We start from the raw sequence: 25,225 nt of genomic DNA on the forward strand, positions 1-25,225 counted from the left end.
ACAACCATTGTGGGCTAGTTGGTAGAGCCTCTCTTCTAACGCGATTTAGGAGTGTTAAAAGAAATGACCAATCTGTTTGGCTGAACTGAGTGAAAGCAGATTTTAAGCACCAAGTTAGGCAAGTACTAATCCGAGCGCAATTGAAATAATCAATTAACTAAAAGGATATCTCTGGGATTTTGGTGCATGTTCCAATGAATAAGGTAACACATATTTACTCCATAGGAGTTGCAACAGAAACTTGACATAAAATCAAATAAAGCCGAAAAGTTCAAATGTTTCCATTAATAAGCTGCAGTTGGGAAATGATGCAAAAAACTTCACCCAACTGCAAGTTCCATTCTTAAGTCTATATATATTACTACTACTTACTAGTACTCTGCAAGCCTTATGGGAGCTTATCAGGCGGACCATAAAAAGCGCCTTGCATACCTCCTAGCTCCCACTCCTATTTTACCATGTATATCGACACACACACACACATATATATATATATATAAACTGTACATTGGATATAATTAACCTATCCGTCACAGCTCCACTTGTTAAGCAATCTACACAGAGCATAGCTTGCCCCATCTGGCCAGCCGTATCAGAAAAGATAACACTTCTGATGGATCGCGAAGAGAGTAAGAAGCCAAAGTCTCCCTTGGATTACTAGACACTATAATAGGGTACCCTTGTCCTCTACTCTTGAGCACCTGCACAAAATCAGCACTATATTATTAGTATCTCATACAAACACACCATTTAAACGGGAAACTTGGGTGTAAATAGCTATAGCTCAACTAGAGAGTAATCGTACCTTAAAAGCATCTTCGTCAGTTCTGTCATCCCCAATGTAAATAGGGAGAACATCACTTGAGTTCGTGAATCCTAGAGTTTCCAGCAAGTACAACAGAGCATCCCCTTTGTTCCACTTTATGGATGGCCGTATTTCCATAACTTTCTTACCCCTTGTAAGATGAAAACCAGAGTACTTTGCAACTACAGCTTGAACTTTCTTTTCCAGCAATCCAAAATCCTGACATTAATTAAGATATGATATACTTTTCATCAACATCCTGCACATGATTTGACAACTTTTTGAAATAAAAGATCGACGTTTACCTCTTGTAAGACATGCCGATAATGTACAGAGATGCAGAACCTGTTGTCCTCCACTAGAGCACCATTTATCTCCGAAGTTGTTTCCTCCAACTCATTCAACATCTGCCACATACATGAACATTTTTCAATGTTAATACTTACAAAAGATGGACCTGGAAATATAACAAATTAAAAGCTTCATGGGCAAATTGAAGTGTTATAGCTACCTTTTCAATTGAAGGCAGAAAGTCCTGAGCAGGCTGGAAAACGGTGAGTTCATTTCCCTGCAATTTATAATTGGCCACATAGATAAGTACTGTTATATAGCTACAGGGAATCAGATGTTTAGCGCGTAAATTTGTTCAAAGGAAATTGGGAAAACCTTTTTATCAAGGGTCTTGCTTTGGTACTTTCCATCATAAGAACTGGCTTGAATAGCAGGTCCCATTATGTCCATGCCATGGCTCCCCGCATAGAATACCTCATCCAACTTTACAAAACCATAAACCTAAGCAAACAACAAACCAGATATTAGGTTCATTTCATCAAATTAATTTAGCTTGAGATCAACAAATGGACGATTAATTTATTCAATTACCTTCTGTCGACTTCTTCCACTTATGATAGCGGTCGGATAGAGCTTTGCAACATCACCTACAGCCGAACGCATCTGCATTGTTACATGCTGTTAGAACATCATCGAAGACACAATTTAAGAGATCAAAGGAGGATGGTAACATGGTCATTTACCCGATTAGACATGAAGGCACGGTCAGGATCATTCACAATTGGCGAAAGAGTCCCATCATAATCTAAAAACACGGCAACATGTTTTCCTTTTGCTGCACTCATCATCACTTGGAAGGAGCTCAGTGCTGAAGGGTGCTCTTTCTGAAACAAAAGCTTACAAATGAGAGACTCTAGGCATAATAACATACTAAAGATTAGTAATATATCTATCTATTAGACATTTTTGTCTTTAATAAAATGACATACAATAGAATTGTTGTTTCTTTTGCTTTCTCATCTTCCTAAATCGATGCTATGCCAAAATAATTGGCTTACTAGCCAGGGAGTGGAGCCGAACCCAATAGCTTCGACACATATCATGTAATAATTTATTGAGTTACCTTCTCTAAAATTTGAAACATATAAACTCAAAATTCTGGCTCCATCTTTTGATATCAGCTTAATACAATACTATCCCTGTTGAGCATCACACAAGTTGGCTTAGCAACTTCTAAGTCAATGTGACGCAAAATCAATTTTATCACATGTTCAATGCAATTCTACCACAGCAAGACCATGGGTTTTTTTTTTCTTTTCGCATTTTCCTCAAATCTCCATAATCACGTATTAGCAATTTTTCTTTGAAATTAAAAAAAAAAAAAAACATTTTTAGTGAAAATTTATCTCGGGGGCCCTTGCCCTGTTCCACCTTGAACAGTCCCTCCCTCCCTATAAATAAATAAATGATACATACTTGCATTGTAAAAATAACAATAAAATGTTGAGTAATCCATAAAAAAAGTGGGCTACTCACCAACCAAGAAATGTATTTGACATCAGCATAAACGGCCTGATCAGGCTTTGGTTCCCCTGCAGTGTAATCCTTATTGGGCTCCGTTTTGTTAAGCTTAGTAGCTTTTGAAATGGACTCAATTCTTTGAGTCTTAGCCAGCCCATTCTGGAATCCCATTGCCTGGTATAGCCACCTTGTCAAATTTTCTCTCATTTTGCTGTAAAAAAGTTCCCACAGGAATATAACATGTAATCAATTGCTTTAAAATCATAGAGCTGACAGGAATATAAACAATGGGCTTGTGAGGACCCAAGTAATAGACAGAAAATTTGGTGTGTTGGCTTCAAGCCAGAAAAGGAAAACTGTTGTCAGCCTCAAAAATGGAAAAAGGAAAAGCATTTTTCTTATAAGTCAAAGCGAGCAAATATTATGTACTATCAATTTGTCTTTTGAGGAAGCGAAAATTTTAATTAGATTATTTGGCAGAAGCAGCAATTTAGCTCAAATCTTGTATATGTATTAAAAAAATTATTAAATTTCTATAAAAATTAAGTTATAAAAAAAAAACAGATACTAACACTTGAGATCATTATCCATTTGATGTATAATTCACATTAATGACAACTGTGTCGTTTTACAACCTGACAAGTAAAAGAATAGCATTTGCTTTTGTGTTTAAAGAATATAATAAACTATTTGAAAAATAAATGAATAGTGGTTCGAAATTTTTCCTAAAAATGCCCAAATCTTTTTTTTTTTTTTTTGAAACAGTATGCAGAGAAAATCATTAAGTCAAAATGGAAAACTCTTCAATGAAGGAATATTAAGGTCAAGAAGCCCTAAAAATAATCAATATAAACGGGAGGTCCAATCCCATAAAATTCGGAACAAGGCAAAACCACAAGATCATAAGAAATAAAATATTGATAAACTTATTTAAGTTGGAAGATGTTAGGTGGAGGTAGATGTTTAATTAAAAATTTAAAAAAATAATAATAAAGTTTAATACCAAGAATTAGATTGAATAAAATAGAAATGAAGTCGTTTTCAAAGCTTGTCACTAGTGACGAATAATTTGGAACATAAGATATGAGGTAGAAAAAATAAATAATACATGTGTAAGTAAATGATTAGCTTAGATTCCTCATCATCAAGAGTTTAAAATGTGTCTTTGTTTAAAGAAAGGTCATTATAACAACAAATTTGATTTGAAAAGAAGTGACATAAAAACAAGAAGAAGACAAAAGGAACTAAAAGGAAAGGTCATTAATCTAAATAGTATTAAAGTCCGATGCGGTGACTCAACGTTTCATGGCAACTTTAGAAAAGCTCATTAAAGCTGAGGTCTTAATCAAACTGATTCAGCAAACACCGACAATAATTAATTGAGTTTCTCACTATAAGAACAAAACAATCATGCGTTAATACCGTTGGCTTTGCTCTAACTACCAACTTCTAGGTTTTATGTGGTTGCCAACTGTTTTGGAAACTAAAATCTTATTCCGGCCCACAATTTTTGCTTTTCAATTTTTGTAATTGTGCAAGGTTGGGAAATGACAAAAATGGAAGGGGAAAAAAATCAAGCACTGCCTGGCTGTTTACATGCCTACATTCCATCTCCCTATATGATTGATTGAAGCATTAATACCAAATGATAGAGATGGAAACCTTCCAAAGAGACTAAGGAGTGAATTGGAAAGAAAAAGAGGTATAAAATTAGAAAAATAGAACTTTTTCAGAGATAGTGACAAAAGATAGCTGGTTTATCTTGCCTTTTTGTTGGCTGTCCAAGTCTTCTTTTTTAAAAAAAAAATTGTTGGGTGTCCAAGTTGACAGAGAAAATAATTGTGATCATATAATTGATGATAAAAGGATACCGAGTTGTTGACTAATGATGTTTTTCAAACATTGATATGAAAGATCAAGGATGAAATGATAATTGTCCTATGGTAAACTTTAGTGCATCAAATTATAAGGAGGCATGTGAATTTATGAATTATTTGGGGAAACAATAGAAGTTCAAATATTCATAAGGGAAAAAAATTAATTAAAAATAGCCTTGCACATTCTACAAGTAATACTATTAGAATGGCGACTAGGACCCATTTCAGGAATATTTTCAGGAATGCAAAGCAACATTTCCTGAAAACATGTTGTGGCGTTGATTGTGCTTATACAATTATTCTATCAAACATTAATTGCTAATAAGTCAAAGTTATTCCTCGATAAGTTTGTCAATTTTCTGCCCGCACTGATATTTAAGAGTGCAGCAACACAACCTAAACAATTGAAATAGTGGTTACGATGTCAACCCCCTTATAAGTACACTGGAGCTTAGTTTACTATGTGATATTATTTTCTTACTGCTAGTTTGTTTGAATAAATTATTTATATTTCAATTGCAATTCGATAGAACTCAATAACTTTGATCCAAATCTTACACTATTAGTTTTAGGAAATCTAGTTAACATGTGCAATAATTTATTCAAAACCATGTAAGTTACTTTTTTTAAAACCAAGAACCCATTAACTCAAAATTTTAGCTCCACGTGATCATCACAGTATTAATCACCTTTGCCCTTGTCCCTGTGTATTTCTAACCTTTTCTACTTATTCTAGGACCCAGAGGCCACTACTTTTGCATCTATTTTCTACCTTTGGAGCCACCATCACTTTACCTTCACAAATCATCCGACCCACAGAATTCTTACCAACTAAACGTGCCCATGCATGTACACTCCACAAAAACCGGTAGATCCCTGCCACGTAAAAAACCGAGACGTGCAGAAAAAGAAGTGCATCTACACTTTATTTAATTGGTAAAAAAAAAAAGGTGTGGAGTACTAAAAAAAAAATAAGTGATTTGACTTTTGAAAGCATATGTGTGAACAGGAAAACAAAAAACTGAAAGTAAGACTCAAGAGTCTTAGGACCATTTTCCAACTTAACAAAAAAGGTTCAAAACGACAAAGATTTACGTGTCACCAACACAGAGAAAAAAGACCATAAGCCATCGTGAAGGTCGGGCAATTGAAGATAATAAACTCGACACATTGGGACACCCTTTTGGACTACACTTAAGAAAAAGACTTAAAACTATAGGAGTAATTTTTTTAAGAATGCTACACAAAAGGACAGACAACATGGGACGACGACCACGACGACTCTAAAGAATTCCAGAGAAACTACCTAGAAGTAGAATATAATCTAGAATAATGATAACCAAAGTACATAGTTCTCTAATACATTGGACCAAGTCAAAAGTGCTATTAATATTCTAAGTTCAAATGATTAAAGTAATCAGCATAGTAATTGTAGGGAACATTAAAGGTATTAGATGTTCCGACGTATTTCAAATATTCAACGACTTTCTTGCTAAGGAAACACGTTGTATGATTTATAAAACTTGTGATCTGAATAGTTTAAATAGAGAAGGTCAATTCCTCTGTCTTCAACAAGTATTGTTATTTAGCAATTAGCACCAGCAGTTACATCTAACGCGCAAAACACTATTAAACACGGTTACCCGGCTTTTAATATGGCATTTATTGCTTCATCGCTGGGTTTTTAAATATCTTATTAGATAAATAAAAGTAGAGGAAAACTATTGTACAGAGATATGATAAAGTCATTTGTGTAAAATAAGAATTTCTTACCAATTAAGTCTTACCCATAAATTCCACCAAACTTTATAAAATTTCTTTTCTTTTTCTTTGCAAAAGTTTTTTCTTTTTTTTCAAAAACGTGAAACAAACAAATTCGAATTGGGAAAAGAAGGTTAAAACTTTTGATGGAAACTCTGAAGAAATATTTCACAAAAAGAACATACTAAATTGTGAAAGAAAAAAAAAGCACGCAAATTTTAAAATATGCAACCTTTAAAACTACGTAGTACGTAACAGCTAAAGAAAAATTGGTATGCCACCCATGTATATCTGTGTATTCTTGACTCTGCAACTGTTATAACTGCTTTTACAGTTACAATTTGAAAGTAGATTTCATGAAAAGCGACATCCGGATATTCACAAGGTCGGCCACTGGGCCCGAAGTTAATCCCTACTTACTTTTATTTTATGCTTTAAGGGGTAGTTTGGTAGAAGGTATAAGCTGAGATATCCCAGCACTAATTTTTATATCATGTTTGGTAGAAGGTATAAATTTATCCCGACACTAATTTTTATACCATGTTTGGTAGAAGGTCCGGGATAAATTTATACCTTGTACCAAACATGGTACAAAAATTAGTGCTAGGATATCCCAGCTTATACCTTCTTATCCCACTTATACTGAGATTATTTTATATCATTTTTTAGATGGTATAAAATAATCTCAATAGATGGGATAAATTAGTCCCGGAATTATAATCCCGAGATAATTTCGACTATCTACCAAACGACCCCTAAGTTAATTCGAAAGTGCGAATGTACAGTATTTTTTTTAGATTTCTTCCTTTAATAGTTTTTTATTATCTTCTCTAATCTCTTCGTTTCTTCTTTTTTTTTTGGGTGGGGGGAAGGGGGGTGGGGGAGGGGGGATGGGATCTACACAATTTTTTTCAATATTTTCTTCGGGTTGTTAATTGAACGATAGAATATTTGTTTTTAAGTCCGCCGACTAAAAAAATGACCATCATTTCTTCCATAAGACACGCGTCCCCTCCCACCGACCTAAGCCAATCTAATGACATAATTAAGGGATGAATTTTTTCATGCTTAACTAGTAATTTGGAATAGATTTCGAGTTCGAATCCTAAAATACAAAATAAAAGCTACAAGAGAGTAAGTTACTTTTTGTAGTAAATAAATAGAGGGATTATAAATTAATAAGACTAATGAATATGGAATACCATATAATTTTACACCAAACAAAGAAAAAGGGAGAGCCTTTTACAAATCTAGGCTATTCAGCCAAAATAGAAAGATCTAAAATACTAAACCTGATTTGTACTTAAGTGGGCCTCTCTTGGGTCAAAAAAGGACCCTAGCCCAGTCAAGTTTGCGGACCCTCAAACATACACGTGTGCATCCGTATACCACACGTAACTGCCAGTGTTGTAACCGAAAAGGCCTCGGAGTATAAATCCAAACCCCACCCCAAGCGCGTGACTACCAACGCTAATATTAGGAGGTTAAACCTAGCGAGTATATTTCACGCGCGTGAGGTTTTCAGAACTCAATTTGCTTCGCCGGTGAAAAACAAAAAACGAACACCAACCGCTTTTTTCGTTTTGTTTTGTACTCTTCATTAATATACCACTTTTAGAACCCGTTTGGATTCTGTTTTCAGCTTTTTTGAGTGTTTGACTGGGCAGCTTAAAGTCATTTTGTGTTTAAAATAAACTCAAAAAAATAATTGAGTTCATTTGACTTAGCTTATCTAAAACAGCTGAAAATAGCTTATAAGTCAAAAAAATAAGTTAAACTATCCCAACTTATTTTTTTTAGCTTATAAGCTGTTTGCAGTTTATAGGCATGAGCCCAACCAAACAGGCTCTTGGTCACTAAAACACGCGTAAATCACTGGGAAACCCACCCCTACTTCATATCAAACACATAAACTAAAATTAAATTTGAAAAAAAAAAAACACACACACAAACCAAGAAACAAAAAAACAACATAATACGGTAAAAATCACATAAGTGAGGTCTGAAAAAATAAAATATACACTGACCTTACCTCTATCTTGGAAAGTGAAAAGACTGTTTCCGGTAGACGAGAAACAAAAAAGAATACGACCGCCATTCAGCACGACGATAAGTTATGGCCGATAACGGAAAGTCGAATGTAAACACAACGATCACACAATTTTATACACCGATCAAACATAGCATCAAAATTAACAACATATATACAGAATTGTTTTTTTTTTTTTTTTTTGCATTGAATGTGAAAAGTTCAAAGGAACTGAGATCGGCGATCATTCAATGACCGGAATGAGAGAGATGTAGAGTAAATCTGTAAACATGAATTTTGATCAAGGAAATTAACAAGAGCTTGAAGCAAAAAAAAAAAAAAAAAAAAAGAGACAGAATAGAAGAAGGAAAAGAGAACTTACATGCAAAAAACTGAGTAACTGCTGGAAAAGGAGAATTTTGAGCAGCTGTTGCTTTGTCAGCTAGAAATTGGTATTAGAGAGGAAAAGAAGGAGAAAAGGGAAGGAGAAATAGTAAAGATAGGAGAGTTTATATGGATGGTAGAAGGGTTTAGTGGGTGGGGTAGGCGTGGGTGAGGATTGGGTGATTTTCCTATAATGACACCGACGTATTATTATTTACTACCCCTATCAATTGCAATTTTTTTTTTTTTGTAAATATGAATTACATTCAAAACTCTCTATAACGGCATTCGCGTATAACAGCATCTCTCTATAACAGTTAAGATTTTTCGGAACCAATCTTTTATGTTATATTTTACTTCTCTATAACAGCATTTTACTTATAACGGCAACGGCCAACTTTATGACAGTATGCTCTTTGTAAAATTACCCCCCATATAATAGCTATCTGCTTTTTCGGGTAATATAGTAGTTAATTATCTTTATAAAAAATAGAATATATATGGTTACCAATAATAAGTATATAGATTTTGATCAAATAGTTAATTTGATACTTTAATATACTATATTTATGATAGAACATTACATATGAATACATATTTGTAATCTAAGAATATCATTGTCTTCTATAACTTTATTTAATATACATATGAATATCATTGTTTTATTACAATAAATAAAAGAGCTTCATGGAAAAATATTTAATTTGATATTTTAATATACTGTATTTCTATAGATTTAAAATGTCTGTCTTAGAGATTAAAACTTTATACATTCAGTTATGAATTTATTGAAATTGTATTAACTTTCTTAAATGTTTAGTTAGTAAAGTATTCACATCTTTGAGATTTAAATTTTAAATAATTTGTTATTTTTTACAACATTAAAAATAAAAAGCATAGGTTTTATGCATCTTTTTTGCCTATAACAGCACATATTATTTTAATGGCAAATGTTGTTATAGGTGTATAACAACAACTCTCTATAACAGTCAAAACAATTCGAACCCAACGATGCTGTTATAGAGGGGTTTGACTGTATATTGCAATTTATCAATTGCAATATTATTAATTTATTATCTATTTGTACTACCGTTTCGCAAAATTAACGGACTTGCCTTGTGATAATACTGCTACCTACTATATACTATGTTAAGGAAAAGAAGTAATAGTACAAAGATTAGATTTTAAAAAATAGATTAAGTAGTAAATTGTATGGTAAGTGAGTAATTAATAAGAGGTTGATGAAGACAGGAATATAGGACAAGTACATTTTAGTAGTATTTTAACGTTTGTTAATTAATATTTGACTTTGACTAAAAAAAAACCCAAGGAAATTAATTGGAAAAAGGTATCTGCCGGTTTATTTCAACTGGTACAACTGCACACTGCCCTTGTATCTATGTCTCTCTAGACTCTTACACATGGTTCATGTTTCAATCTTTGCCTTTTTTCTTTTTTCTTGAACAAAAAGGGTAATGCTACTTGGAGTTCGTTTGGATTGGCTTATAAGTTGTTTATAAGTTATTTTCAACTTTTTTTAGTGTTTGGCTGACCAGCTTAAAGTCATTTTGTGCTTAAAATAAGCACAAAAAAATAATTGGGTCCATTTGACTTAGCTTATCTAAAGCAGCTTATAAGCTGAAAACAGCTTATAAGCCAAAAAAAAATAAGTTAGACTATCCCAATTTATTTTTTTTAGCTTTGCAGCTTATAGGCATAAGCCCATCCAAACAGGCTCTTGTACTATTAATTACGTTTATTGTACGAGAAGAAAAAACAGTCTACCTCCTTTTATGTTACGCTTTTCCTCCTTACAATAACAAGATACACATTTTTGTACTAAATTAAGATGTCACAATTCAAACTGTTCGCAATGTTACAAGCTCGATCAAATAACTTCATGATCATGGAGTCCAGTTAGATTCCCCTTTTCTTTATTGATAATAAACTATATAATAAACAAAAATTAACATACATGAAAGTAAATTGGATTCATATAATAGGAGAAAGACTTTTCATTTCTTAGCCACAAAGATGTCATGTGGCCATGAAAGAGGAATTAAGTGAAATATAATTGACTGGATGGTTAGAGTCGTGAAAACGTTTCTTTCTCTCATAAACCTTAGCTCTGTGAAAGAAATTACTTACACGTCTTATATTATGTTTGTTTTTTGTTTTTGTTGAAAACAAGTATACCGTAATTTCAAGTTGGAGTAGAAAACTAATTCAAATTTGGTTAATTCTTGAGTTAGCATGGACAATTATGTCGTGACTTAGTGTAAAAATAAATCCTTAATTTTCACACACTTACACCTCTTATACCGTGCAACCCGTAACATGAATTATATGATCATTTGGTTCCATCAAATCAATACTTTCTTTCGAAAAAATATATCGATTCTTTATTTCATTTATCTTGCTGTATTTTTCATCGGATTGTTCATATCTTTTAATAAATATCATTCTCATGAGTCAAGATTGTAGTAGTTTTAATTGTTAATTTTTCACTAGAATATCATTCATTTCCATTGAGGATCTGGATCGATGCATGCGGTAGATTCGTGGGGTAGATTTGCGGAATATCTAAATTCTCCCGTGTTAAAGCGTGATCTTAGAATAAAGTAATTGCTTAGTGTAACATGTGCATCTATACTTGATGTTGAACTTGCCAACCGCGCATCTCAGAACGACAATATATATACTTTTTTTCCACCCGATTTCGGTATGAAAAATTAGTTTCGTGCCGCGTAAAGTCCATTAAAGGATGAATTGCTCATACCAGAATTTTTAAACCAGAGCTCAAATCCAAGACAACCTCCAATTAAGAAAGAAATGATCGTATTCATCTCACAACAGCCGTTTTGGTTGTGGCAATATACTTACTATTGCTAGACCCGTAAACATGTAACTTGTCTAACGCGCACAAATTTGGATGAGTTAGGTATATAAGGTACTCCCTCTATCCTAATTTATGTGACACTATTTCCTTTTTGATATGTTTCAAAAAGAATGTTACCTTTCTATATTTAAAAATAATTTAACTTTATGGAATGATTTACAACCACACATTTATATAAGATTTGTTTTGACCTACACATTTCAAAAGTGTTCCTTTCTTTCTTAAACTCTGCTTCAAGTCAAATGGTGCCACATAAATTAGGACGGAGGGAGTATAAATTTAAGGGTTAAAATATGTGACCTATCTTAATCTATTCAAAAGTTAGGTCGTTTGGATTATATTACTAACCTAAATCCGATAAGACAATTTTATCAAAGAAAAGAAAGATGGGAAATGGTTTATAATATATAGGATATTATTTTACTTTATTGAACAATAAATCTTTTTAAGCAACTCCATTACAATATAATTTAAGAAAAAACAACAAAAAGAAATCAAAAATACGATTTTGAACGGATTCACTCGTCATAGCCCTCATTTTGACTCAAACAAACTCTTGAAGGGATCGATGGGTTCTCCGTAGTGACCAACTCGTAACTCAAACTATTGTAATTAACTTGTTAAAATTTGTCATCTATCCATTTAACACCCTACTTAATTATATAGATTGGTAGTTAATTAGCGTGACTAGAAAAGCAAAGCTGTGATAGTTTCTAATAAGTTTACATACATTCTCTCTATATAACACCATATCATATTCAACAGAAATCTCGCGTTGAGAGTACGTAACTTAATATGCTGGATCATATCATTACATAAAAGAAACTTGTGAGTATAAAGCAACCCCCCCCCCCCCCCCCTCTCCCCAAAAAAAAAGTCACTCATCTAATTAATGTCTCTTGCAGTCTCTATTCAACATGTTTTGCGTTAATTAGTCCCACGCATACAATTTTAGAACGATTCTTTTTTGCTCTTATGCATAAATATAACGTAATATATTGTAGTGTAGTCTATACTGAAATTTTGTGAGGAAAAAGTAACTGAATCAGATTATGCAAATCTCTCATTGACTATGCAAGATCACAGGAGAATTTAATGGGGAATCAAGAACTTGATTTGGTCTATATCTAGTATATTGAAAACAAAAGGTACTCATCAGAAAGCATGTGAATAAATAAACTGATACGCGGCAGATTCATGAATCTTACAAGAGACGAACACAATATCTAAAGCATTTATTCCATGCCTATCTCCTTATTTCTAACATCGATACTTGGTTCTTATTCTATGATAAGATTTTTGAAGATATATAATTGTAATTACTTATGCTGTTTCGTTCCTCCTTCTGTAGCCTGCTTCATCTAAGTTCCTCAATTAATAATCTAGACCTGTCGAAGGGGTTTCTGAACATCATATATAGGTTTTGAATGATATTTCGTTCGACAAAGTTTGAATGAATTAATTAATGTTGACAATTCAAACAAAGTAAAAAAACATTGTAAACTACTTTTGTAAATACGATATTGGAAAGGTCTAAGACTTGTTTGAATTGTCATCAAGTGATTCATCATCTGTTAATTTTCATCAAGTGATTCATCATCTATTAATTATGTATAAATAATTTACTCTATATATATAGTTTGATTTTTAGCGAAGGAATTTCAACTAAAACCCCGTCTGCTACTTTAGCTCCGCTGTAATACGAGCGACATAATTAAACTAGTATTTAACCTCCATACTGTGACATTAAAAAAGAGAGTCACAATATCAAGTCATTTAATTGATCTACATGATTATGTACAAATCTTTTAAATGACTTGATAATTTAAGATAAAATATTTATTACCAATAGGATAGTAAACTAACAAACAGCAGATAACCTGCGTTGAAAAAACAAAAAATATAACTTGCTACAACATATTAAAATATATATAATAACAATATAAAATTTTCTTTAAAATATTACTAGTATATGCATGCAGAGGCGGATTCAGGCTTTGGAGATTACGGTTGCCATACCGTTTGTTTTAAATATATATATATATGTGTGTGTTGATAAAAAAAATTACCCTATTTTCGACCTTGTAAGACAAAGTTCCTATTGACAAGGTCGAAAATAGGGTAAATTTGTTATCAACACATATATAATTTGTCAATCTATAAAGACAAATGGATTGAACAAAAAATGAAATAATTATGATACTTTGGCGCAACGGAAAAAAATTTCGAACAAAATTAGTAATTGCATAAAATATTTAACATCACTCATTTATAATTGCACTCAATGAGTTATCATATTCTAAAAACACTCAATGATGGCATAATTATTTAAAGAGACCGAATAATTTCACATACATAATTTCAATAACAGAGACGAAGTCTTATGTGAAAGTCTCGACTCACAACAATAGAAAATCTAAAAAAAAAAAAAAAAAAAAAAAGCCAAAGAAATCAAATGAGATTTCAATATAGTTTTCATGTCGTCCTTTGTTGCAACATGCATTTTATTTTGTAAATTAAAATTTTCAACAGGATTTAAATCATTTCATTAAGAATAAAAGGAGAATTTAAAAGTTAAGTTATTTCTAATTATAGAAATGTGACATTCTTTTTTAGATAAAATAAAAAAGGAAAGTGCATCACATAAATTGAGATGAAGAGACTAATATTTAATTCTTAAAAAGGAAGAAAAAGAAAGTCAGCAAAAATTAAAACGAAAAAATGTAAACAAAAATTCAAGGATATGTGTAATGTGCAATGAAAATAAATATAGTAATGTGAAAGGTCTTGTGGCCTAATGGATAAGGCGTTTGAATTTTAATAATGAGGCACGTTGTGTGTTTGAGTCTGGGCGTGATCCCTCTTTTTGCAAAAGAAAATAAAAACGCAGCATAAAAAAGTCAATACAAAGCGAGCCAAAGGATTCGAACTCGCATCCCTGTGACAGAAAACTTGACCCTTCACCACTGGCACCATGCCCTTCGTTCTTACTGGGGGTGGCAAGTTTAATATTTTAAGAATATCTTATACATATTATAGGTATATACACAGAATTTCAACCGAGGTGTTCGGGTGCCGTGACATCCCCACCATGGTACATAGATCCGCCTCAGTATGCATGTACACTAAATCCATTAAACAATCATAACGACATCGAATTATTCGCTTGGATGTTTTCTTATGCCATATTTCAGTTCTCAAGTAATGAATATTCCATAATCACTTTCGGACTTTTGAAGATTCCGTAGTTGAATTATGTTGGTATTTGCATGGAAATTTCCCAAGTCTTTGTTAATGAATAATCTTAAAATGAAACCTATAATGCCTATTTCGTCTTTGAGATGGTCATATGTTATACCAAGTCTTCCGATCATTTAATTAATCACATATATTCCCTTCGAATCATAATTATAAGCTAATTGATTTCCTATCTTTTTTAACTTGGTCTAAAATAATTGATTTTAAAAATTAAGAAGATATTATTTTTTTTCTAAAATTATCCTTGTTATAACTGATTGAAATAAATTTCTAAGTAGAATCTTTCTACACTTTCCCAAAAGTAGATTAGAGTAATTTAGTACTCCCTCCATTTCATAATAAGTTATTTTTTTAGCTTATGCGCACCCCTTAAGAGGTTGCTCAATCCTAGAAAATTTGGAGTGTTTTTACTAAGTTACGCCTAATCAAATTTTACCTCTTTCTAAATTATCTTTCTTTATTAGAAAAGTTACTTAATGATTTTTTATTACGTAAGTAAGAGTAATTTTAAAAGAGAGAGATCAATTTCTTTTTGAAATCATTAAGCAACACTTATTTTAAAATAAAATGAAAAACATAAAATACTATTTATTTATAAACGGAGGGAGTAAAATAATCTTCTTAATGTAAGTGATTTTTTCAGTATGTCAAAATTTTAAAAATTAGAATTATTATAAATCGGAGGGAGTAAATTAAAGTACCCCTAACATCTTTTTTCAGCAGACAGATAGTCCAAGTGGAACACACAAGAAAAAGTGAGTTGTTTGTCAAAGGCCTAGAATGGGAAAGTAAATGAAGTGAACACTCTTCGAAACTGCAGATTTCCCTGTATTTATGCAGAAGATGTCAGATGAACCAATAGAATTACAGTTCTAGAAGTCGTTTTGTACTCGTGTTTGACCAGATGTGAGCATTACTGTTACTTCCTCTGTCGTAAGAGCTAAGACACTGGTGACTTTTCTTTTACCTCATACAGTCAAATATAACCAATTTTTAAATATGTTACTTTTATAGAGTCAAATATAACAAATTTTTAAGTATGTACTTCTTTTTTTTTTTTTTTGTTTAATCCTCCACTATATAGAGTACATACTAATTTATACTATTAATGCAGATTTGGGCCGGATAGATCTATTAAAAAGATAAAATGTTGCATATTATGAAATTCTATGTTCTCAATTCTCAAGATTCGAATGCGAGATTTCTAGTTAAGGGTGGAGAAATTTCAATCACCGCACCACATTTTATCTTTTTAAAATTCAATCTAAAAAAATGAGTGGTCGATATATATGATTTTGATCTGCATTACTATGGAAGAAGTACTCCCTCTGTCCATTTTTACTTGTCTTGTATATTAAAAATAGTTATTCACTTTTACTTGTCTAGTTTAGAATTACCATTTCATAACTATTTTACCCTTATTATTAACTAGGAAATCAATTTGCGCTTCGCACGGTCATGAGAAAAATAACATTGGGTTTATTAAAGAAAATACTTCAATTTATTTCTCATCTTAAACATATTAATTCTCACAAATAAAAATACTTAAATAATTATTAGTCATTTATTGAGAAGCTAAACTTTGCAGAATAAAATACAAAATTTATTAGCAACAAAAAAAACATTAGAAAGACCAACTCCTCATGCCCTTTAAGGCGAAATTTAAAACCTTTATGTTGAAATCGTTTTTTGTTTCGTGTCAAATTGAGTCGAAATCTTATTCTTGAAAGATGTATACCTTGTATTTAAAATAAACACAAATAAAATATAAATATATAAAATAAGAAATTGATTAAACTATACTTGTGTTTTTCACAAACTTTAAACTAATCAAATGTTGGAGTTATGTTCACCTCGTCCAATTAAGTTTCTTTTCTTGATTGAAATAATCATAAATTTTTTGCTACAATAATTTTTTTTTAAAAAAAGCTTCTTTTCCTTTTGCTCGTAAATAATGGTGTGTTGTACAATAATGCCTAAAGCTAATCTGCATCATCACAAGAGTTGACACTCTCTCCATTTTAACTATGGATAGTTAGCTTGCCTAATTGTCGAAAAGAGTGAACGCATTAAGTAATAGTTTTTTCCTCTTATTTTAGTAACGTAAAAGATCTTCTTGAATACAAAAAGTACCACAAGTTAGAAAGAATGACTTTTGAAATTCTTAAAATAATATAAAGAAAAAAATTGAAAACAATCAAAAAATGAGAGAAGATAAATGTTTTGTAAAATAAAGAAAAGAAATAATCATTAAATATATATTGCATGATATGTTACAAAGTACAGTTTTTAGTAAATCTCTAATAAGTATAGATTTTGCTTGAGTTTATGTGCAAATTTTACTATAACTTTTCTACTTTCTAGAATCAATTTTAAATAATTCCCTATATATTATAAGTTGTAATTAATCGAACAAAATCAGAACTGCATAAACCAATTATAACCAAAGAATTATTGTTGAAGGTATTGACTAAAAAAAGTAAAAGACTGTCACGTCCTTCTAAAATTATAAATTTATAATACATCTGTAATTTGAACAAATGACGCTATTTTATCATTTTGGAACAACAATCTCAACTTTTCAATTACAGGTGGTATGACTATTGGCAGAAAAATTGCCTTTAAGCTTTTCACCACCATGAAAGCTATCTACAACACCCTACCAAAGATGTAAACTAATAACTTTTTTACATGAAGAAGCAATCTCAGTGGTTCAAGCCCCAACACCAGAGACCAAAACTATTTAAGAGTAAAAAGGGCAGTCATCTTAAATAAAAAGCAATAACTGTAAAGACAAATCATGGTTAAACATCCCCAGCTCCAAAGTTAACATGTAGATCACTAAACATCCTAAAAATCTGACTAAAACAACACTCAAATGCACATTGAAAATTTAAATAGAAGTTCAACTATTTTGGCATGGAATATAGCATGTTATCATTGAATATCATCTCTTACTGTCCCACAAATATGTCTCTCGTAGCTCAAGACGAATTAGAGAGTGAATCCCTTGCTTAAAGAATTGCTTTAGAAATATTTCTTTCCTACAATTGGTAATCACTTCTAGGCTTCTAGCAACTATTAGCATTAGGATGTGTAGCATTTATTTTACAACAAACTTTTACAATGCCTCTATTTATAGGATAGCAATATGAAATATCAAATGATGCCATGAACATGACTATTAATTATTTAGGGGTTATGAAAATAAAAAGTTATGGGACGAATGGAAATAAAGACCATTAAGTTTTTACATTAAAGAATATATGAGTGGAGGAGTAGTAATTGACACATTTATTCTTGCACAATAAAAAATAGAGGAATAGGGAAAATTGTAAAAAAAAAAAAAAAAAAAAAAAAAAAATCCTTGGCCAAAGAGAGTGCCACATCATTCTTCTATTGGCTAGCTTTATTTTATATATATATATATATATATATATATATATATATATATATATATATATATATATATATATATATATATATATATTATTACTATTACATATAAGTGATAATGTAAAGAGTTTTGTAGTACTTAGTTGTACTGTAGCTATTTGGTAGCTTGCCAACTAAAAGTATTTGATCTTCCAAATATATGTCCTTGTATTTGTTATTTATTACTTCAATACCAAAGTATGTTTCCAATGACTAAATATATTTTAAACCCTTTTTGGATGTGAAGTATGTACCATGACTATTTCTACGTCTTATTTTTTTTCCCTACTTTATTTCTTTTTTACGTAGGTTGCCACATCCAACTTGGTAAATATAATAAACTTTGAGCCCTTTGAAAATTTTGGAAAACTCATTTGGTACTGGTAGAGTACTCGGTCGATCATATTTTTTTAGTAATTCTAAAATTACCATTAAATTCTCCTGATCTAATTTTAATAAAAAAATTATTTTGAATATATTAATAGGTTTAATGATCTAACATAATTATACAATAGAAAATAAATATCAAAATGGAAGAAGGAACAAAATTATTAGATACGTCGTTGCACTGAGACATAATTAAATTATTTAAATTTAGCTAATTCTAATTTGCTTACGTTGTAGCATAGTTATTACACCGTAAATTTAAAAAATATTCCACTTGGATTAAGAAAAATGAAAGAAAATATCATTTCACATTTTTTGAGAGGAGAAAAAAATAATTAATATTTCATATATCTTTTAAGTATTTTGAATTATCAAGTATTGAGATTCATAATAACTTTTAACATACTTTTTAAATATGTAAATTTTATTCTCAAAAAACTTATTAAAGATTCTATGTCAAGTTCATGATCAAAATTAAACTGTTTGACTCTGAAAATTCAAATCTTGTTACATAAATTGAGACTAAGAGAGTACTTTATTACCTAGATCCTCGACCCAGGTTCAGCACGGGCTTCCTGAGACTAGTATATATATATATATAGGAGAAAAGGTAAAGGTTTTAGCAAATGAAAAGATTTAGAATATGATAATAAGATAAAAAGTGTTTTGTGCTATTCAACCAAAAACGTTACCTGGGCATTTGTTGAATCATAAAGACCATCATTTACTACTACTGCTACTACATGGGTTTATTGCTACATTTACTTGGAAGACATTTTTTTAATTCATTAGTTAGTAGAAAAAACTGATAAAAATCTAAAAAAAGGAGAAAAAGATAAATGTTAATGGAGGCTATAGAGAGGTGTCACGTAGGATTGTTTATGCCTAGCTTTATATTATATATAGACTAGTGAATTTGTTCGCGCTTCGCGCGTTCAAGAAAAAACGTATAAGTTCATGAAAAAATTGTAAATTTAGTAGATATATAAAGAGACAAATTTTCTACACTTATGCATATAAAATCAATACACTAAATTGGTTAAACAACTTAAATACTATGTCAATTAGCTTTACTAATCATGTCATTAATTACACATAAACAAAAAAACAAACAGATTATAAAAACGATTAAAATTTTAAGATGATATTGTTCATCAAGATCCAATTTCAAAATTGGTCATCCTATGTGTGATCTTCCGAAAGCACCTGTATCTTTGCCAGTTGTTCTGTAAAAAGTTTAGAAGCCTCATGTATTTTTATTAGAGTTACTTCCTAAAAAAACATTATATTAAATCCTTGAAAAAATCTTAACATTTTCATATGGTTTTAGTTATTTTAAATTAATATAAGTCTCTAATAAGTTCAACTTAAAATTTAGAAGCAAATACTATTTCGAAAATAGTTTCACATTTTTGAACAACAGTCATATTTTTGTTGTTAATTCGTCACTCAAAATGTCTCTAATGATGCTATATTACTGTGTGAAGTCACTTCGTGAGATATGAATTTGTGCATATAAAATTCTATGCACTGTAATTGATATTTTGAATTTTCTTATTTCTTCCTAAATTCACTTCTATCACGCGAGAAAAATTAAAACTAAGAGAATCAATATAGTGGTCTTTAAGAAAGGTTATAGACACGAGAAAGTTCACTTCTCTAGTGATAGCTCATATTTTTTAGTTATTTCTCATTCGGTGTTCGGTATCCGTATTGGAGCCCGATTAAATTCGGATTCGCACCGAGTGCCAATCTGGGGGAGCGCTTCCTACTAAAGATTTTCCATACTCAAAGCTCAAATCTAAGATTCTGGTTAAGTGAGGAGCAGCTTCATCCGCTGCACCACATCCTTTTATGGTAGTGATAACTCATCAACCTGCACATTACCTATATTTTAAATGTTAAAAAGAGCAAAAATGCAATCACACAAGCTAAAAAAAGTATATTTAAAGTTATCATAGCAACTTTAAATTACATAGATTCATCATCATAGAAAAAAAAGAGAGTAATATTCAATTTCAATGTTGCTTGGCATAAGGTCAAGAAAGGCAATACTTAAAGATTAATTGAAATGGTTAAACTTCTCAAATTCTCGTTTCTAATTTTTTTTAATTCCCTCTCAAGAACTTTCCTTTATAAAAAAAATATTTTTCAAGAAAAACATGTTAGCATCGAATTATTGAGTTAATAATATGAAAATTAGATAACCTCATATATTCTTGGCTTCATAGAATCTCCATACATGTCATAAAAACCGGTTGCCCTTCCCATCTGCAAAAGATACATTTTTAGTCATTTTCTCAACTTTTCTTTCCACTTAAAATAAAAATAAAATAAGAATAGTTACTTTCTGACTACACTATTCACGAATAGTGGTGGAGCCAAAATTTTCAATAATGGAGTTCAAAATTTAAAGAATCAAACAAACGAAGAAGTCAAGGGGATTCAACATATACGATACATATTAAAAAAATAATTTTAACCTTTTATGTACAGGTAATCTTCTGCCAAACAGGGTTTGGATGAATCCCGTTGCCCCTTCTTAGCCAGGCCCAAGAGGATTACATGTATCAATGAATATCTCTTCATTGCAATTGCTTGTGATAGTTCATAAGCTGTTACAGATACGGGGTTGATTCCTCTAATTGTAGTAATCATGTCATCATTCATAAAATGGTAACTGAAAAAGATGTCCAGTCATTTCTTCCAAACAAATAAAGAGGAGAAGGATATTTAACAAAAGATGTAATTAAACGAAAATGAGAAAAAAAAATAAAAATAAAGAAATGATCCTCTAGCAGATATGACCTTTCCGAATTTATACCTTAATTTAAACCATTAGTGATCTTTACATCCCAACTGCCATCATTATATGTTTTTGTACTCACAGATGACACCACTCATTACTTGCTACATGATATGTAAGTGTAAGTGGTTTTTTTTTTTTTTTTTTTTTTTTAGAAAATAACGTGCATATATTTCACAGATGGATTCAGAATTGGTGTTGGACTGCGGGAGAAATGAGTCGAAACAGGATTTGCTTTTACCACAGAACCAGAAACACATTCCGTATCAGGGTTCCCACATAATTTTCTTTTATATATTTAATGAAATCCCTGCTATGACTTTTCATTATCTTGATTTACTTCAAATCTTTAACAATTCTAATTAATTGAATTCTTTAACAATTCTTAACTGCCTTCAAAACTCTTCATTTTCCTTCTTTATGGAGTACAACAATAACCATTAATAGAAGAGGAAGACAGGGAACTGTAATTACTAAGAAATTTAAGTTGAACAGTTTCAAAATAATAAATGCACCTGACATTTATTTCTGGGAAGCCTAAATGCAATTCTTTGGCTGTGACTCTCCGAGAACAAAAGCATTAGTAGTTTAATAGCTAAATAATTGCATTACAATGAAGAAATAAACCAATAAAATGCCAAAAAAAAAGAGAAAAAGGATAAATAAGAATGGTGGGCATAGAGAGGTGCCACATCACCTTATTTATGCCTAGCTTTATATTATATATAGATTTGAGTTGGAAAGTTCAAGAAATTGTTTAGTCGATGCACAACTTTTAAAGTATGTTTTATTGATTTCAATTATTAGGTTACTTAGCAATATTAGGGGTGATATAGTAAAATTATTATTTTATTTTTAACTCTTTAATAAACGTGTCAAGTTAATACATGATAAATAAAAATAAACAGAGGAAATATTACAAAGAGATTACTAACATACACGGTGTGACAGCATGGATTAGATCTTTTCTCTTAAATAGGGGGCTTGAATTTAAATTCTAACAAGAAAAAAGTCTTCTGACATGAAGTGTTTTACCCCGTGAGGGTCGTTTGATGGCTAGTTAGAGTCACACATGTATTAGTAACGCGTAGATTAATTATATGGGAGTTAGTTATTCATATCTCAGTTATTTCATATTTTAATTGTATAAATTATTAATAGATTCTTTCATTATTTATACATGTACTCTCTCCGTCTCAATTTATGTGATATAGTTTAACTGGACACGAAATTTAACAAATAAAAGAAATTTTTTGAATCTTGCCGCAAAAATAAGCCAAAGATATTTGTGTGGTCATAGATCATCTCGTTAAGCGTAAAAGGTAAAGTTTAAAGTTAAATTGTTATCAAATAAGAAAAGATATCATTCTTTTTGGGACAGACTAGAGGGTGTTTGGATTAGCTTATTGTAAGCGCTTATTGACTTTTAAGCTCTTTTCTACTTTTTGATGAGTTTGGGCAAATTAAAAAGTGCTTTTAAGTATTTACTTTTAGGCTAAAAAAGTACAAAAAATAAGTCATAACCCAAAAGTTGGGTATTCCCAACTTGGCTTTGAGCTTTTAGCTTATAAGCAATTTTAAAAAAGTCAATTCAAACACCATTTAAAAAGGAAAATATCACATAAATTGGGACAGAGGGAGTATTAGTTATGCAGAATGGTAAACTGGTAAACAAACATCATTTTTTATGCTAAATTTTATACATAATAACTAAAATAAGCAAACAACGTACTAATCATGCTAGTTTTAATACATGAATTAAAAAAATTGGGAAAAGTGCAAATATACCCCTCAACTTTGTGATTTAGAGCAGATATAACAACCGTTATAAAAGTGATGTAAATATACCTCCGCCGTTACAAAATGATACAAATATACCCTTTTTGTTGACAATTTTTTTTTTAAAAATCATTTAGTTTATTTTTTAATTAAAACAAAAATACCACGTGGCTTTAAAAATAAGTCTACCCATATTTTTTAGTAGACATATTTTTCTCAAGCCATATGATAATTTTTTTCTGGTGGGTCGGGTCTGGTTCGTTTAAAAAAATGGGTAGACTTATTTTTTTTTAAAGCCACAAAGATATTTTTTAAACGAACCAAACTCTACCCACCAGGAAAAAAATTACATGTGGCGTTAGAAAAATATGTCTATTAAAAAAATGAGTTGACTTTTTTTAAAGCCAATTGACATTTTTTTTAATTAAAAAATAAGCTAAATGATTTTTTAAAAAAATCTGTTAGCCAAAAGGGTATATTAAGAAATTCCCCAGCTTTGATAAAAAAATTTAATCTATTTTTATCATTTTAATTGACATAAACCCTAGTTCTCTTTATTGGTTCTACCTCCTATTTTTTATGAAGAGAATGAATCTTTTTCTCGAAGGATTAGAAAAAATATGAGACATCTAAGTCATATAAGTAAAGAGATCTATTCATTGATAAAAAAAAGAAAAAAGTGTCAATGAGAATTAATTATTGGGGACAGACAGATCGGTAAAACAACAGTAGCCACAGATACGATTCTCAATCAACAAGGTCAAAGTGTAATATGTGTTTATGTGCATACGACTCTACAAGAAAATTGACCCCCCTCCTTTCTCCTTTCTATTGAAGAAAGAGAAAAATAGAATCTATTAGACTCAGATGGGTAAATGATCAAATTGGTCCGAATTTTATAATGAAGCTCAGAATTAAATTGGTTCTTGAGTCAATCTTCTCAGTCTTTATTGGCTCGAAACTCTTGATTTTTTGTTCTATTTATAAGAAGATTTATATTTGCATTATTTATGTAAGGGCAAGGGTATATTTGCACCATTTTGTAACGGCAAGAGTATATATACACTATCTTTTAACGGGAAGTATATCTGTTTTAAATTTCAAAATTGAGAGATATATTTGCACCTTCGCCTTAAAAAAAAATTACTGTCTAACCAGCAACCAAATGACTCCTAACTGGGTCTAACAACACAAATCTAGATTTGATTGACTTTGTGAATTTCAGATATCAAACTATTAAACGGAAAGAAAAGTATTACTATAAAGAGGCTGACGACAACTTAATAGAAACTTGTAACGTGCACGGTTGGGAAAGATCAGTTCAGCTCCCTCAAGCAAAAAAACTGAAGAAGGAAGCAGTCATGTCTCAGGTGTCAGAAAAGAAAATTCATGGCTTCAAGTTCATGGCATCCATAATTGGACCATAGGCTGCTCTCTTTTCATCTTTTGTAGTAATATTAAGTGGGGCTTCAAGTCGCAGAAATATAGGGCAATTCGCACGAATGCCCCTATCTTGGGTGGTCCTTACTTTTTGTTCTGTGGCATTTAAATTAATAAAAAAGTATGGAAAATATCCTTGACATTGAAAAAATAAAAAAAGAAATTCAGCCTACCTTTGTTTATAGAAATTATGTCTTTTGGGGTAAAGTTACATAGAAATTTTGCCTTTTTCGGCATAGGTTTTGTCGAACTAATTTATCCGACATAATTTCATTTCTACAGAAAAAGGCAAAGTTTCTATGAATTGCCTTGCGACTTTTTTTTTCCGACTTTAGTGGGGATCGAACCTAAAAATCTTTGATTTCGTAGACCAGCGATTAAGGATACTTAGCCCACAAGTTTTCATTAAATGAGAAGCAGGGGTTAAAACCTGCGATTTGAGGAGCAAAAATTAAAGACCAGTCCGTATGAAGGGCAATCTGCACAAAAAAAAATTGATAGTGTTCAATGGCCATTTTTCGGATATATTTTTAAAAACTAGGGCAATCTGCAC

At 31.0% G+C, this 25,225-nt stretch overlaps 1 protein-coding gene across 1 annotated transcript; it reads right to left on the bottom strand.

Moving 5' to 3' along the window:
• Positions 1-257: 257 nt before the first annotated feature.
• Positions 258-8,792, bottom strand: LOC132632039 (probable trehalose-phosphate phosphatase 2). The gene is made up of 9 exons (XM_060347830.1): positions 8,667-8,792; positions 2,633-2,828; positions 1,840-1,980; positions 1,688-1,759; positions 1,472-1,597; positions 1,317-1,373; positions 1,111-1,212; positions 806-1,024; positions 258-701 (listed from the first exon to the last, which is right to left on the bottom strand). Exons 2-9 carry the CDS (start codon positions 2,822-2,824, stop codon positions 555-557), a joined length of 1,056 nt encoding a protein of 351 aa, XP_060203813.1. The 5' UTR covers positions 2,825-2,828; positions 8,667-8,792; the 3' UTR covers positions 258-554.
• Positions 8,793-25,225: the final 16,433 nt, after the last annotated feature.

This window comes from Lycium barbarum, chromosome 3 (assembly GCF_019175385.1).
Source record: "Lycium barbarum isolate Lr01 chromosome 3, ASM1917538v2, whole genome shotgun sequence".
NCBI classification, from domain to species: Eukaryota; Viridiplantae; Streptophyta; class Magnoliopsida; order Solanales; family Solanaceae; genus Lycium; species Lycium barbarum.